This window comes from Dunckerocampus dactyliophorus, chromosome 8, assembly GCF_027744805.1.
Source record: "Dunckerocampus dactyliophorus isolate RoL2022-P2 chromosome 8, RoL_Ddac_1.1, whole genome shotgun sequence".
NCBI classification, from domain to species: Eukaryota; Metazoa; Chordata; class Actinopteri; order Syngnathiformes; family Syngnathidae; genus Dunckerocampus; species Dunckerocampus dactyliophorus.
Genome location: NC_072826.1, coordinates 7,477,255 through 7,493,488, shown reverse-complemented (window position 1 = coordinate 7,493,488; position 16,234 = coordinate 7,477,255). Strand labels below are relative to the sequence as shown.

The 16,234-nt window shown below is 40.4% G+C and overlaps 1 protein-coding gene across 6 annotated transcripts in view; it reads left to right on the top strand.

Annotated features, from left to right (window-relative positions):
- Positions 1-7,486, top strand: part of slc2a9l2 (solute carrier family 2 member 9, like 2) — a 100,546-nt gene extending 93,060 nt beyond the window's left edge. For all 6 annotated transcript variants that reach the window (XM_054784125.1, XM_054784126.1, XM_054784127.1 and 3 more), the window contains one exon: positions 5,551-7,486. In XM_054784125.1, the coding sequence (XP_054640100.1) occupies positions 5,551-5,793 (243 nt within the window). In that variant the 3' untranslated portion in view covers positions 5,794-7,486. The remainder of the gene's footprint in view (positions 1-5,550) is intronic.
- Positions 7,487-16,234: the final 8,748 nt, after the last annotated feature.

Genomic DNA, 16,234 nt, shown 5'->3' with positions numbered 1-16,234 from the left:
AGTGTTTTACACTGGTCACTAGGTGTCAGTAGGTGAAACATGCACGTGCCAGACATGATCACCGGTGTAGCGGTGAGAAGGACGAGCAACAGGCTTTTATTGCAGGTTTGCAGGGTTGAATTATTGCATAACAGGCACAATAATAATAACATGATAATCGTCATAATAAGGAATTGCCTTAAAGCTTTTTAAAATTTGTAGGTGACATACCAAGGATTTTCTGACTATGGCTTTTCACCACCTTTGAAAAATTGCCCAAAACAAGTGAAGAGTGTCTATGCCAGATTTAGAGAGACAAATCCATCAGCAGACTGTATCCATCCAGCAGGCTAGGCTACTGTAAGGGCCTTCTCACCGGGCTCTCTAAACGAACTACTTGTATAAAACAGCTGCAGTCCATCTGGAATGCTGCTGCTCGAGTCCTGGCTAGAACCAGTAAATATGACCATATTAGTCTAGTCCTCAGGTCTCTGCATTGGCCTCCTGTTGCTCAGATAAAATACTTTAAAACCGCTCTGCTTGTGTGCTCTGGGCTCTGAGAAGCTCATGTAGTGGTCTCCTGCGGGTGCCCACAGTCAGGACTAAACACGGTGAGGATGTGTTTCAGTTTCATGCTGCCAAAACCTGGAACAGTCTTGACAATGACAATGCAGACCTTAACGATTCAAATAAGGTAGATGGACCAGGTAGATCCCTGTAGTTATCCAACTATACTATAAGTAAAACATATTTACAGTATATTATTAAGCGTAGTGTTGCAATAATTACTCCATAAATTCTGGAAATTGCAGGTGGTACACCAATGATTTACTGACAATGGCTGTCAATTTAACACGAGTCATTTTTATTTCTGTTGAAAAATAAACAATGTGCAGTCTCTTCAGAGAGAACATTTCCTCTTTTCTGCACTCAGTATTCCACTGCTACAGCGGATAAATAATAACATAATTTCCCAATGCTCATGTCCTACTGCTACAAAAACAACATGTCCCACATGGGACTAGCCAGAAACATTACTATCATAGAAAAAGGTGCCAGCTGTGAGTGTCGGCAGCTTGCAGTGTGCGATATGATTTGTTTTTGCCAGACAATTAATTGTCTTGGAAATACGCTAATGTGATTGAATCCCACCAGGATAGGTTGAATTTATAGTTGTCGCCGCTCATTGATTGCAGAGATTTATATGTGCAGGACACAGGTCACAGTTTTATTTGGACCATATTCACACTTAACATGCTTGTAACAGTACCAAATGCCATTTGACCTCACATGGACCAACTGTTTCTTTTTTCAACAGTTTAAACAATTGTGACATTTTCTGCCAAAGAATGGGTTTACTAAAGTGTAGTTCTCCAACTTCCCCACTAGGTGAAGCAACTACTGTACACACAAACTGTGCTTTCATCCACTGTGCACAGGAATACATGAGAGAATCCAGAGGCTGTCTGATTAATTGGTCTTTTTATTTAAGAAGTAAACACACGTTTGACACAACAGACTCAACTTAGGTACCAATATGGTTTATCATAATCATCATCATCAATCAATAATATAAAAAGTGACAGGGTATCTTAACACTATTCAAACTGAGAGGTAATTAACATCACTGTGTGTCAAATTGATGTCAACAACTCCTTTCTCATGATAATGCAATGTTAATATTTAAAGTCACTCAGCAGCAAGGTTAACAGCAGCAAGGTTTTTTTTTTGTTTGTATAAATGTAAATGAATGATTTTATTATTGAAATCAGATTTGGCTTTCTCAATTTAACATCCATTGTGGTTGTTTATAAGCACGCATTCCTATTTTTTGTCATTAATGTGTCAACATGTGTAACGACATCTTAGAGCATTTTCCACATGGCATATGTTAAATAGATGATATGTGCAAGCGCAGTTTGCAATTAATTGCAGATCATGCGCTTAAGTCGGTTAAATTAGGAAATGGTTTCACCATCTCATTACTGGCACAGTTAAATGTATGATTAGTATTTGGTATGACAAGAATAAAGCATAATAAGCCGTCATCCTTATTAAGTCTGACAGTATAGGTATTTATTTGTGTACGTGCCCCTATGGTAGGATTATATGAGCTAACTGTGCTTCTCAGTGTCTCCCCGTTGTCAGGCTCTACGGATGTGAAAGAAATGCAGTATTCCATGAAACCTCTAAAGGAGCACAGTGTGGATATTTGCAGCGATGCTCCTGTAATCTTGTGTGCAGTTTAGTCATTCATGCACCACAGGCACTGTCCTTCAGTTGGCTTCCATTGGGATTCGGCAAATCTATAAAAGCCCTCACACATGCAAATAATCCCCTGCAGTGACTACGCACACCTCCACCACAGATTAGGACTAAGTGCTGTCCCAGAAACTGGATTGTTTAACTGTGCCCACAATGGGAGGAGAATATATTTCCCTAATTGTCCCACAGGTATTAAAACGAACACCCCACCCCCTCTGACCCATCTCTGTCAGGTTTCTTCTTGTGCTGTCCCACATTGTACATCCCATCCTAGACAGCCAGGTTCCAATCCTATAGCCCATATGTGTCAAATTCAGACCCGGGGGCCGAATCTGGCCATTGCTGCAATTTCATCCTGCCTGCGGAACCGTCCGCCTCACAGACCTTATCAAACAAAGTGCTTACAGCCATCTGTGTAATTAAACGATTCCTCTAGTATAAACTACTACTGTGGAATATTAATTTTAAAAGTGAAAAAAAATATTGTACATAGCACAAAATTCACAACCGTTCTTTATAAGGGTGCCAGATTCAGACCAAAAGTCAAAAATAATTTAACAGTACACAGCACTTTAACTATCACACCCTGTCTGTACTGTACAAAATAACCTTATAGAGGCATAAGACCAAAAAAGTGATCATTTTAACTCCAGCAAAGCATGCTGGGAAATGCGTTATTTGCCCCTTCCACAGCTGCAAAGTCTTTGGGGTTACACATCTCCCGGATTGTGATGTTTCTGTGACGATATAAAATTCTGTAGCTCTTGGCCCGGACATTGAGAGAATGACGAAGAGGTGGTCGATCAACAATCAATTTATTGAAACAACCACGCCAACACAACCTTAGTCGTACTGTATATCCATAGACTTTCGGAGGGTAGAAATTTCAAGATGGAATGAACAGACACGGAAAATGCACATTTCCCCCACTCTGGGGGGGAAAAAAACCCCCAAAAAAACAAAAAAAAGTCCATCCACACGGGTGAAGTTTAAAAAAAAATGTATGTCCCCACATAAGACAAATGGACTAGCTGTCATGCGCATTTTGTCCCCAACCAGAAAACGCAACCACAGGGGTGCATCATATTGGTATGATCCAATCCCGGCACTGCACCGGGATAAACCGGGAAAAAAGGTGTATACGATAGGTTGCTTACAGTGCTAATGAGACATTTTCTCAAAATCCGACCATACTAGCTGCTATTTTCTCAGCCTGGATTATTGGGGCATGTCCTGTCATGTTCGCAACTTCAAACAAGCATCTGTGTGTGTGCACGGATGATGCATATTCTACATTCACCAATTATGTTGGTTAAACAAAACAAGAAGGTTTTAAGGTTTTTAATACTTTCAACATGCAGAAATATACAAATGTTGAAAATTTCCGGATAAATAGTAAGAAAGATACAAAGTTGGGGGTGTGAGGTTGGGGGTAATGTCCAGTTCGGCCCAAAACCTAAAGTAGGCTTTGATTTTTGGCCCAATGTGCGATTGAGTTTGACACCCCAGCTACAGCCTGTCATCTTCTGCTACCTGTGTCCGCTGTGCCCCCTCGAGTGTCTCCTTCCTTTCACCCACAGATGGGTTTGTGTGTTTGTCTACTTGTTTGTGTGCATGTCTAAGCAAACCCAGCTGGGTCAACACCTCAGTCAATCGCTTTATCAGAGACCTCGCTGTCAAATTTGCTCCAATCCTCAAGGCTCGTGACGCTGTCCTGTTTGAGGATGCGTTGCGTTGAACAACGGAGAGAGAAAGGCAGCCTTTTTTAGACTTAACTTTGCAGATGAGCGTTACATCACTGAGAGACCACATGAAAAGTGGGTCAAGCCCTTTGCACGATGTTGTTGGGGGTTTTTTTAGTGCTATTATGAAATACACTCAACATAGGAAAACTGTGTCAGAGGCTAACGGCATGTGTGATATAACAGCGCAAACACTAAGTAGTTCTTCAACGAGGTTGTAGTTATTTGGACTCCACATTCCCACTAGCAGGTGCGTGCAGAGTGGCCACAATTATCCTGCCCATTTCCTTTGTCCGCAAGGAAATACACACAGCTGAGGGTCAGTCAAGTGTATTTGTCTGACACACACAAACTGCCTTTTCATCGCAAATTCTCCCTGTGGGTAATCACTGCACAGTTCTATATCTGTCTAATCTCCATTATTGGCATCACTCATTGGACAAGGTTCGCTTTCATGCTTGAAAGTATGTTTGTCACAAGCCTGCAGGATGTTTCAGTGTGCAAGTGTCCTCACCATAGCTTTTTAGACATCTTTCCGTAGGGCAAATAGTTTAGATAAATGGGGAGAGAAGCAGGATTTCGTTCAGTAAGTGACATGTATGAACTCAGATCACGTTGTCTTAGTGTTCTATGACATCGGCAGACCAGCCCAGACACCACTTAATGTTGTGCGACCAGTCAGTGCTATTGTTACTTATCAGAATTGAATGCAGTGTTTTGTACCGCCTTTCTCACACACGATGCAGTGTTCTGTATGCATTTACAACCAGTGTTTAATGCAGGGGAGTCCAAACTTTGCCACCTACGGCTGCATACGGAAAAATCAAATGATCAAACACTTTTGCATTTTCTAAACCAACCCATGCAGATTTGCAAAGGTGTTTTTTTATATTTAAAGAAAAAACATCCTTGCAAACAAGCATAGCGAAAAACAGCGTACTCCTAGTATTCCTTATTTCCTTATTTTTATTTTTACAAATACTTAAACTTTCTTTGCGTACCTTTCCAGCAGCTGTCTGTATTTGAGGGGACGAAGGCCCGAGGAGGGCCTGCGTCAACCCCAGCCATATTTTCTTCTCGTACCTTTTTTCTTGTAATATGTCTTTATTCTCATAATATTTTTATGGTATTCTTCTAATATTGTAACTTACGCATCCGAATTTTCCTAAAATTGCAATTTTATTCTTAGCTTTGTTTGTTTCTCATAACACTACGACATTTTTAAAAAATACATATCTTCATCTGTAATATTTCAGTTTCCTGCTTTTTTTTCTGTTGATATTATGACTTATTTCCCTAATATTTTGTCTGTATTCTCATTAAATAACTCATTTTTTTCATTTTTGCTGTTGTTTTTTTAGTTTTCTTGTTTAATTGTACTTTTAAGAATGTGGCAAGTTTCAATAAAAAACAGCCATGAACCATAAATGGCCTCCGGGTCGCATTTTGGACACCTTTGGTTGAATGTATTCCTTACTCGTGAATAACAGATTTAACATCAGAGATTGTGACACACTGACTGGATTTGTCGTCTAATACTTTGTTGTTGTTTTTTTTTGTGTAGGAGACCCTGGGGACATTTTCCTTTCTGGTGTTCGTGGGGGTCTGTGTCATAGCATCAATCTACCTCTGTGTCATCCTCCCTGAAACCAAAAATAAAACATTCATGGACATAAGCCACAGTTTTGCCAAGATCAACAAAGTCCCTGTCTCCCCCCCGAGCCATGAAATGAAGCTGGTCCTGCGTGTAGCGTCGGATAAGAACGTAAAAGATCAAAATCACTTTAAGAGGGAAAGTTCTTTTTAACTTTGGTGAAGAAGCAGTGTTGAGAAATAAAATAATGTTGTTTTTTTTATTGTTTTACGAACGTCTCGCCACTGCAGCAAAGTGTTTCATACTAATATTAAATGTGTATTTTGTAAATACTTAATTTTTCATCAAGCTTTTTTTAGCAATATTTTTTGCTCTTTGCACATTGAAGCCGTGTCAGGGCAACACGATAACTTGAGAGCGTGATTTCTGATTTGCATGTAAATCACACAGTTTTGTGTTTTCTCCTTGTTTTGTTGCAACAACCCTTGAGGGAAATATCCATCTGGCGTGTGATGCTGAGGTAACTACAGTTCTGGGGATTTTATGGGATTTTTCACAGAGCAAAGCTGCTGGATGCAGCTGAAAAAGTGTGGAGTGGCGATAGTAAAAAAAAAAAAAAACAGTAAATCTGACAGGGACAGTTGTGGTGCCTCTCCAAATCTAAAAGGAGATGTGGCTACTTCCCACCAGATGGTGCGAAGCCGATGGAGGAAGTGATGTGGACAGAGGCAGACGAGCGTGGAATTGGGCGGACAATACAGTTTGCTCCACATTAGGGTGTCTTCCTCAGTTCTAAACTGACTGACTCGAGGCTTACAACACACAAAACAAAGCCTTGTGTCTCACTGCATTAACAAATGTTTTAAGAGGGTCTTCCGAAGAGAAATACGTTTACAGGACAGTCATCCCTCGCCACTTTGCGCTTTACTCTGTCACGGGGTTTTTCAAAAATGTATTAAAAAGTAAATCATGCTGTTGCTTGTTTTAATACCGTCTATTATTAGTTAAAACATATGCATATTTAAGTAAATGTTATGCATTTTTTGTCTAAATGATGCATTTTTAAGCATAAAAATGGCGAGATGAACTAAAATACAAATATAAGGGCATTCAAAAGACGCATTCAAAGACATTTATATGTAATATTCTGCACTGGTCAGTAATGTCACGGTAAGACACACAAGGAACAACAGGCTTTTATCGCAGGTTTGAATTATCTCCAAAAGGCACAATAATCCCGAATAAAAATGCCTTGTAAAAACACAGGCCCTCTTGCAGCCTGTAACCCACGGCAAGTTAAAACTCAACTCTGAGCCCCCGACGCCACTTCCTGTCTGACACTCACTCTGCCTCCCTAGGGATCACATTTATAGCAACACACACGAGCATGAGTCATATTTATGTCTTAAATGACTAATAATTTACTCTTATGTCTGCTATACTGGATAATACAAGTGTAAAGGTGACTATAGGGGTGTTAGTTCATGTCGAGAGAGCTCTAATAATGTTAAAAACCGTATTTAGAAGGCAGTAAACAAGTTTTCTATGCTCTTGACTATGAAAATTTTCCTTTTCTAAATAAGGAATCCTACTTGGTGAAAATTCACTCATCACGGCCGGGTCTGGAACCAATTAACAGCGATAAATGAGGGATTACTGTATATCTCATTTGTTGTTTATTTTCTCCATGTCATTGGTTTTACCCTGTCTGTGAGCGTGCGCTGCTCCCTACTCATCAGCCAATGTCTTCCACCCAGGTGGTGTACTTAGCTCATCAATTTGAACTGTAGATTTTGTATCTTTGTTGTGTTTCTTGTTTGCTTCAAATGTGATCATGATTTGTTTTGGATTATTTTGTTTTCCCCGCCATAACTAATATTTTTATTCTTTTACCAAAATAAATTGATTTTCAGTACCTGTCTTGACTTGTGAGTTTATTTCCTGATCATTTAACACAGATGAATATGTGCGAGCATGAAAGTGACAAGTCGGAAAGGTGCAATTTTTCATGATCTTGGCCATTTCACCTTTTGCTAACCTTTTGCCACTACCTTCCACGGTATTGTCATCATTTTTTGTTAGAATCTTTTGGTGAGTCTTCCTGCCTCGCCTCGTTGTCCTCTCTCAGCGGCCTTATCTGGCTTGCTGTTCATTTTTGTTATTTGCGATTAAAGAACTTTATCCACTGTGTTTTCTGTTATCCTGTCTTTCAGCATCACCCTTGGAATAAAATACTTCTTTGCCCTCTCCCTCTGCTTCTGGGGTCCAAACTGCACATATCGTCACAAAATAAGTGCTGCTCCTTCCTACTGCTTTTCAGACATGTTGAATTGTGCAAGTGTAAAAGTGAGGTTCTTTAAGGTAATCTTGTTAAAGTATGTTTGAAACCGTGACGTGTGGTCAGGGGAGGCCAGTGAGGAAGAGCCTCATTAAAACAGATCTAAAAAACTAATAAAATGAATATTATTTTTCCATTTAACTGTTAAATGTATTTTATACCATGTATGCCAATCATGATGACAAAAAACACGTCTTTCAAATCCCTGATACCAATATGATGCAAAATTGACTTTTTGATACAGTGGTGTGAAAAACAAATTAAAATATTGTTCAATGAAAACACAACTGAACACAAAATGCAGCTTTTAAATTAAACTTTTTTTTATTATTAAGGGATAATGGCCCTGTGTGAAAAAGTGATTGGCCCTCCAGAATGAAAGTAATTGATATCAGTCTGGAAAAGGTTATAAAGCCATTTCTAAAGCTTTAGGACTCCAGCAAACCACTGTGGGAGCCATTATCCACAAATTGCGAAAAAATGGAACAGTGGTGAACCTTCCCAGGAGTGGTCAACCAATCAAAATTACCCCAAGAGCGCAGCGACGACTCATCCAAGAGGTCACAAAAGACCCCACAACAACATCCAAAGAACACATCTTGATGACCCCAAAGACCCTTGGGAAAATGCTCTGTGGTATGTGGAAGTAGATGCAAACTTCATGTCAAAAAATCCGAACTATCCCTTTAAGGAAGACGTAGTCACGATGCAATTCCAATCGCTTTATTAACAAGCGGCAAACACAGCATGTTGTAAACACACTCATACAGCCCGAGTTGCACTAGCATGCTTTGCAAAACCGGGCAAGTTCTACTCACAATAGCCGACGAGCTCGCGGACGAGATGACTTCCCGTGTTATTTTGCCAGTGTTTCAGGTGGCCGCTTCAGGGAGGGGTTTGTGAGGAAATACGCCATGAATAAGCAGTCCGCTGGTTCCCCACACAAATGTGCCTTCTCTTTACGATGACAGCATTTCATTCACGTCAATTTCCGGGTTGATACCGTTTTTATTGTCCAATTCCGTGATTCCGTTAATGCAGAAAGTCGTAGGGCCTACGCATACTCGCTTGCAATCGTGCGTCTCTTTGGTGTCGCCATTTCTGGTTACCTGGAACCATTTTTCTTCTGTGATCGCTTTCTATGTGGAGACACTGCCTTGTTCAGGACAGTTGCGCCACCTAGTGTTTAAACGAACAAGTCCAAAACAGTTAAGTTTTATGCGGGACATAGTCCATTACATTTTTAGACTTTGATACGGTTAAAAATGTACATTTTAAATACGTTTTACTGGCTCTATTTAATATTGGAATTATTTTGTGGTAAGTTGGATTTTTACTTACTTTACTATACTTAATAAAGAGTCAAGTGGTTTGGCTGAAGGACTTTTCTACTTAAAAGGCAGCTTGGCCCCCGAAGTAGTTGCACTCTTGTTCTGTCTGCAGTGCTAGTTCACCACAAGTGAGTACTTTAGACACCCTCAGGTACAGTTTGAGTCAGAAAATGTGTCTGGGACTTCTGCTGCTATGTGTGTTTGTACACAGCTAAATAACAGAGTGTAAGAGACGGCGGGACGAGGAAGAGAGCAGACTTGCTTCCATGACTTTTCCCCTCTGATTCATTTGTTACATTTACATTCAATGACAGAACCTTTCAACATCACAAGTCTGCAGATAGATGGAGGCAGGATACGGAATGCCTGACTCTGCCTCTACCAGGGCAGTCCTTTAGTGAACAATAAAGGCGTTCATAGCAGCAAACACATATTACATGACTGAATGTAGACGTCAATGATGTGAGTGAATCTGCGCCAGCTCAGTGCAGCTCAGAGTAACCAAAGCAACACTTCTTCAACTTGAGGCGAAATTTGCAGCTTCAGAAACCAGACTGACCTCTGAGGGTTTGAGAGAGGTCATTCATGTGCCACCTCTCACCACTGCAATCTGACGCTAATGAGTCACTCAAAGCTGGAGGGCATGTTGCTGCGGGTTGACTGCATTGCTGCAATAACTAACAGCTGAAGCGATTCAAAAACTCAGAAGACTTGAAGGTAGGGATGCTCTCATCAGGGTTTTATGCTGCCGATACCGATCATCCTCGAGTGAAATCGGCCGATACCAAGCACATAGATGAAGTGTAAATTTTTTAATAAAAAAACATTTAAAAAAACCTCTTTTCATAGCTTATTTCAACCCAAACAAAGCGAATACGCTTGTTTTACAAGTTGTTTTACAACTCACATTGTGTATTTCAGAATGCATTTCTTTCTAGTGTTCTCACATTATTAACTGAAAACCTGAATGAAAAGTAAGCTTGCAGGCGCCTCGTGATCGTGGAGGGCTCCGAGGGCACCATGTTGGCGACCGCTGGACTATATGATATGAAAAGGCAACCACAAAATGTAGACAAAACCATCTTTGACGTACTTTTTGAAAATCACTGGTGAAACTTAGAGGAACAGGTGCCTTCTTTAAGGAGGACCCCAGGCAGTCGGAAACCCAGTTTCCTCCACCGTCGCCCACCGACGAATCCAACCACTGTTCGGGCTATCACGGGCGCGTGTCCCGCGTTTTGACTAATTAGCCGCCGCCCGACCAAAAATCACATCGTGAGCCACGAAAACTCACCACACACCTTTGCTTTCCTCACGACTCGAAATCCAGCAACATCAGTGCCATCAGCGGATTAAACATGTACGGGTCTGTCAAGAACCCACGAAGACTATTTTACACACACACATTGATTACAAGCAAACATGAGGATGGTTACTTTTAGTGTCCGTTTAAACCAGTGTGTGTCAACTTGCATGTTATCAAGCGAAACCCTCAAGTGTATGTAAACTTGTGATCGAGGTCATTTGAGCAGTTTATGGTATGATTTTTAAAAACAACAAACGTAATTGTTTTATGATAAATGGCTCGACCCAACCACTAACCACTACAGAACAATTTCCGTAATATCATTTATATCCTCTAAAAAATGCCCAAGAACTCAAGAATTGTGCCAGGGTATGTAAACACATGAGCACAACTGGCCACCTCGTCCTTACGCCTGAATTTTGTCATTAAAATTCATCCATCACTCACTGAGAAAAAGTGAAAAGATCAAATGTGCACCAATTTAATTGGTTCTTTTTTGGTCCACGCCATGACTCCTCCACAAGGTTTCATGGAAATTGGTTCAGCAGTGTACATTTGAATGTAAACATCTTCATACATAAACAGACAAACAAGCAACAACAAAAGTAACTTGATCATTTTAAGCATTAACCTCCATCCATCCATCCATCCATCCATCCATCCATCCATCCATCCATCCATCCATCCATTTTGCGGGGGATAGACATTTATTTAAAAATGAATAGTTGCATCTTTGTCTTTTTACAGATTAAGGTCATTTTTAACAGAGATCTTGTCTTGGATCTGAATTGAAAGTGTATCATAAGTGATAAGTCTTATTTATACTTCAGCTGACAAAACAAACACGACTCTAAACTTGTATTGGTGTCTAAATATCTTGTTGCAAGCAAGCTGGGCCAAGACAAAGAAATATAGTCACCAACAAGACATGGAGCTGGAAAGAGCCCAATGATCTGCAGGAGAAGGAAGTTGAGCTGTAAAACAGGAAAATGATATTAAAAGATATCCAAAGACCCGAGATTGCCGATCAGCAGTGTTCAAACTCTCTAATTAAGAAGTGGAAAATGAGGGATTCTGCTGAAACGAAGCCACAGTTAGATAGACCAACACAAAACGCAGCCACGACTGCCAGGAAAATTGCTCATGCAAAGAAAAGTGCACATATAAGTTAAGATGGTAGATGGCAGGACTCTAAAAGAAAGCGGTGTGGCTTTTTCAAGACACAAAACAAGGAGGCACTTGAAGACAAATGGGCCGCATGGTCGAGTCCCCAGAAGAACGGCAGTACTACGGCAATGCCGCAAAGCAGCAAGCTTACAATATGCCAAACGTGATGTGCGATACCACTGATTTTGTGTCTGATCCGATACTGAGTAAAATTCAGGCAGGTATTGCAATACCGATCTGGTACCAATACTTCGTGCAAATTCACCTAATGCTTCTGGGAAATTTAGAAAAGTAGTGTATTTCAAATCATAACATATTGATTTGTTTAAGAAATACTGAATTGTAATGCATCAATCATTTTATCATTAATTTATGTAATTTATTAATTATATTGAGGTAGTTGGGTGATTGACAATATAGCCAAGCTAATATACAAGAACAGAAAAAAAAACAGGACAACAACATGTAAAATATGTGAAACTGGTGTTTTAAACGACAAACAAAGAAAATAAGTAAAATAATTTATCATTATTTATTGTTTATATTAAGAACTATAAATGAAAACCTTATTGACAATTCACACATGGCTCCGTTTGCAATCCGTCATCCGTCACAAACGTTTCAGACAAACATCACCTCAAATGACTGAAGTATCAAGCAAAGCCATTTTTGAAGTGATTAACAAGAACGGTGGAGCTACTCATTACTGAGTCCTACTGAGAACATTTTTTGTTCTGGTTTGGAGAGTTTTTTGTTATTTTTGGAGTGATGGTCTTTTTTTTTGTTTGGTTTTGTTTAAATTACAACCTCCAATTTTTTTTTGTCTCACTCTCCCTTCTTGTTTTTGCATATTGTAGCTCTACTTAAAACCTCATTAAGACCCAATTGTGCAAAATGCTAATTCTAGCAACTGGTTTTAAGATTTTGATCAGGAGTGTGGATATTAAAGATATGGAGAGGAGTCAACAAGGCCTGTGATGAAAGCTACACCATCCTAGCGTGAAACGCATATGACGATGCATATTAATGGACATCTGCAACCATCCATCCATTTTCTTCCGCTTTTCTGGGTCACCGAGGCAGCAGTCTCAGTAGGGAAGTCCAGACTTCCAGTTCCACAGGGAGGACACCAAGTCGTTCCCAAGTCATCCCTCCGGCGTGTCGTAGGGCTGCTCCGGGGCCTTCCCCCGGCTGGCCATGCCCGGAATTCCTCACCAGGTAGGCGTCCGGGAGGCATCCGGACTAAATACCCGAGCCACCTCAGCTGGTTCCTCTCACTGTGAGATTGGTTTTGAAGATTGTTCATGTCTGACAATCTCTTATTGTTGGTGGTAGGCTATTCCAATATGTTGTTGCTTTTACTGACAGCACTGTTTGTCCAAAAGTGATATGTGTGTGTGGTACTTCACAGTCTCCACGAGTTATGCGATCCAAAGGTTATCCAAAATAGTGCAGTGATGAGATCTTTTTTTTTTTTTAATCAAACATTTTAACAGCCTTTTTAAAAAGAGATGCTATCGGTGTGATTGTTGTGCCAGCAGCAAGAGACCAAGGTGTAATGCGGTATTCTATGTGAGAAAAAAAAACATAGTTAGAAAAAAGTGGGAGCAAATTTGCATCATTAGCCTGGAAGCTACGTATGGAATGTGCTTGGACGTTCCGATAGGCAATGACCTAATATACAGTAATATGTAGCAAATAGTGTGCACAGAAGAAGAATGAAACCGTGATTGTGTTAATTACCCGTCTTCATACATGGGGGGCTGGGCTCTATTCCAGTTGATTTAGTGTGGGCAGTTTCCCTGATTTTGTGGATTATTTCCATCTTACATTGAGTTATGATTATTTTGTGCGAGGTGGCCCCTGTCATTATTTACTTGCCAGAGGAGCGACTGCGTTAGTTAAATGACATTAAATGACTTTATTATGCATGTGAACGTAGCTGGGGTGAGCATGGTTTGACTTCTGGATTATTGTGCATGTATTTCTTTCGTAAAATGTGTCAGTTATCATTAAGAACCTGCAATGAGAGATTGCATTGCAGTCATTCTATGGCTCTGCTATACGCTGCACGTGTGCATGGAATTGTGCCGTGCCCTGCCGACCTATTCCAATTGTGCAAGAGGGGAAGTGTGCTACACTTAAGCACGGCTCAGAGCACACACTCCAGCCAAAAGTGCTGGACTTTAGATGACAGTTGTGGCCTAGTGTGAGTAGAGTGAACCTACAATACCAAACCATACATGTTTTTGGACTGTGGAAGGAATACTGGAAAGAGCCCACGCGTACACAGGGAGAACATCTCAAACACTACATTCGTGCAGACTCATGGTGATAAACCACACATCTCATATTTTTAATCATGTTAAAGTTTACTCTATGTAAAAAAAAAAACACATCAATTAATCCTTTCCACGCGAAAGCACCGCTTTCAAATAACTAAACATGTAATTTGTCTTTTAAAGAGAACATTTTTTGAGGGAAGATCTCTCCATCCTATCGGCCAATTGCAATACATTGCAACATCTGATTTCCATTTGTGTTCGCTCGCAATCAGGCTGTGCAGTCAGATAGCTGCGCATTAAGAAGAGCTAGAGTGTAATTTGGGCTGAATCCCAGTTCTACCCCTTACCCCTTACCTTACCTCTTACCCACAGGTTTTGCACGTTCAGGAGAATCAAGCGGTGTCCCAATTCTCCTGAAATCAAGGCGTACATGCTAAGGGGTGCACAGCCCTAGAAACCAAGTGTGGTCGTGACCAGACGTTAAATGAAGGGGAAGCGGAGTCGACTCTGATACAACACTCCAGCGGCAGAGCATATAAGGTAAACGTAAGTAATTAAGCAAAATTATTGATTTTCACGTAACGTCACTCACGTATTATTAGATATTCAATCATTTAATACTCCACGTAAATATTCGCCATGTTTTGAATTGTTGGTTGTCGCTGGTTAGAAGTAGCCGGCTAACACCGACATCTAACTTCGCTGCAATCTACGACATTTCATAAATGATTAGACAATGATTAGATAGCGACTGTATTAGCCTGCTAATTGTAAGTTGTATTGTAAAATCTCTCGCTAGCGAGGGGACTCTACATTACCGAACTGTACAGTGACGTTGGCGTTTTTTTATTCGCTATCTAATCACTCATGTAACACAGCGCATCGTAGAGAAGCATGTCTGCTGTCAATCATAGTCCACCCTGGCCCACCAACAATTCTCATGGTGAGATATGCTTATTGTATTCAGCATGCAGTACGGATGGTCAGGAAGCGAGCTAAATCAAAGATGTAAACAACATGGCCATGTGTGGACCGCACACCACATTATCAAACTTTTTTTCAGCTTTTGGAATCTTTTTTTTGTAATCATTAGTCTATATTTGTTTTCAGCACACTATTACTATCTACTATTACTATTATTATTGTATTTAACATGAGTTAATAGTTGTAGCCCATCAATCATGCATATGTTCAAGATTCAAGATTCAAGATTCAAGAGTTTTATTGTCATATGCACAGTAGAACAGGTGGTTCTGCTATGCAATGAGATTCTTGTTCTGTTCATTCTCCCAGCAGAAAGAAAGAAAGAAAAACACAAGAAAAAGAATAAGAACAGAAGAAACATTAATACCAATAAATTCAGCAACAACAACAGAAGAGACATTAGCTTTTTCAAAATGGGGACTTGGAAGAGCCTTCAAAGCACCTTTCATGTTGCTGTAGACTTGGTACAGGATGCTATTTGCCCTCGTGGGAAAGCCTACATGCTGGTAACATTCGGGGAGAACAGTCCCGAGGCTCTGTGTCCACAAGACACCGAAGTCCGATCTCCCCGGCAAGCGGCAAATGTCCCAAACCAGACCGCCGAGTCCGGTAAATCCTCCACGAACACACAGCACTCTCCGATCTCCCGTAGCTGCAATCCTTGCTCTCAGCTCGTCCATCCTGTCTTCGAGAGAGCGGACGCTGGCCAGCAGCAGGCTCGGCAGCGGTGGTGGATGTGTCATTTTGGGGATTTTTAAACCCAGAAATAATGGTTGATAAGGTGTATCCATTTGTTCATGTTCAAATATTGTTTTTTCTATTTCATTTGTATACTTGACACATTTTCTATTTGTATAAATGTTGTTACAGTGCTGGTTGTAAGCTGCTATTTATTCAAGTTGCTTGTTGTTTTGCAGTAAATGTCACAGTTTGTAAAAATGTGTTTCTTTTATTTAAACGTGTTCTGAGCTAGGCTATATAACATTGAAATAATGGCTACATGCATGCACCTTACCGTACTTTATGGTAAGAAACACTTATTATGAACAGTTTAATGATCTCATCTGCCTGTGTCACAGCCAACAAGCGGTGAAGGGTGATGATGCAATGAGAATCAAGTGGTGTCCCATTTCGGGAAGGGATTCAGCCGTAATGTCTGAGTGACAAGTTAAAATAACATAAGATCTCGTTTATTGTCACAGGGACGGTAAGGAAAGATGTTTCCCCGTACAATGAAATTCTT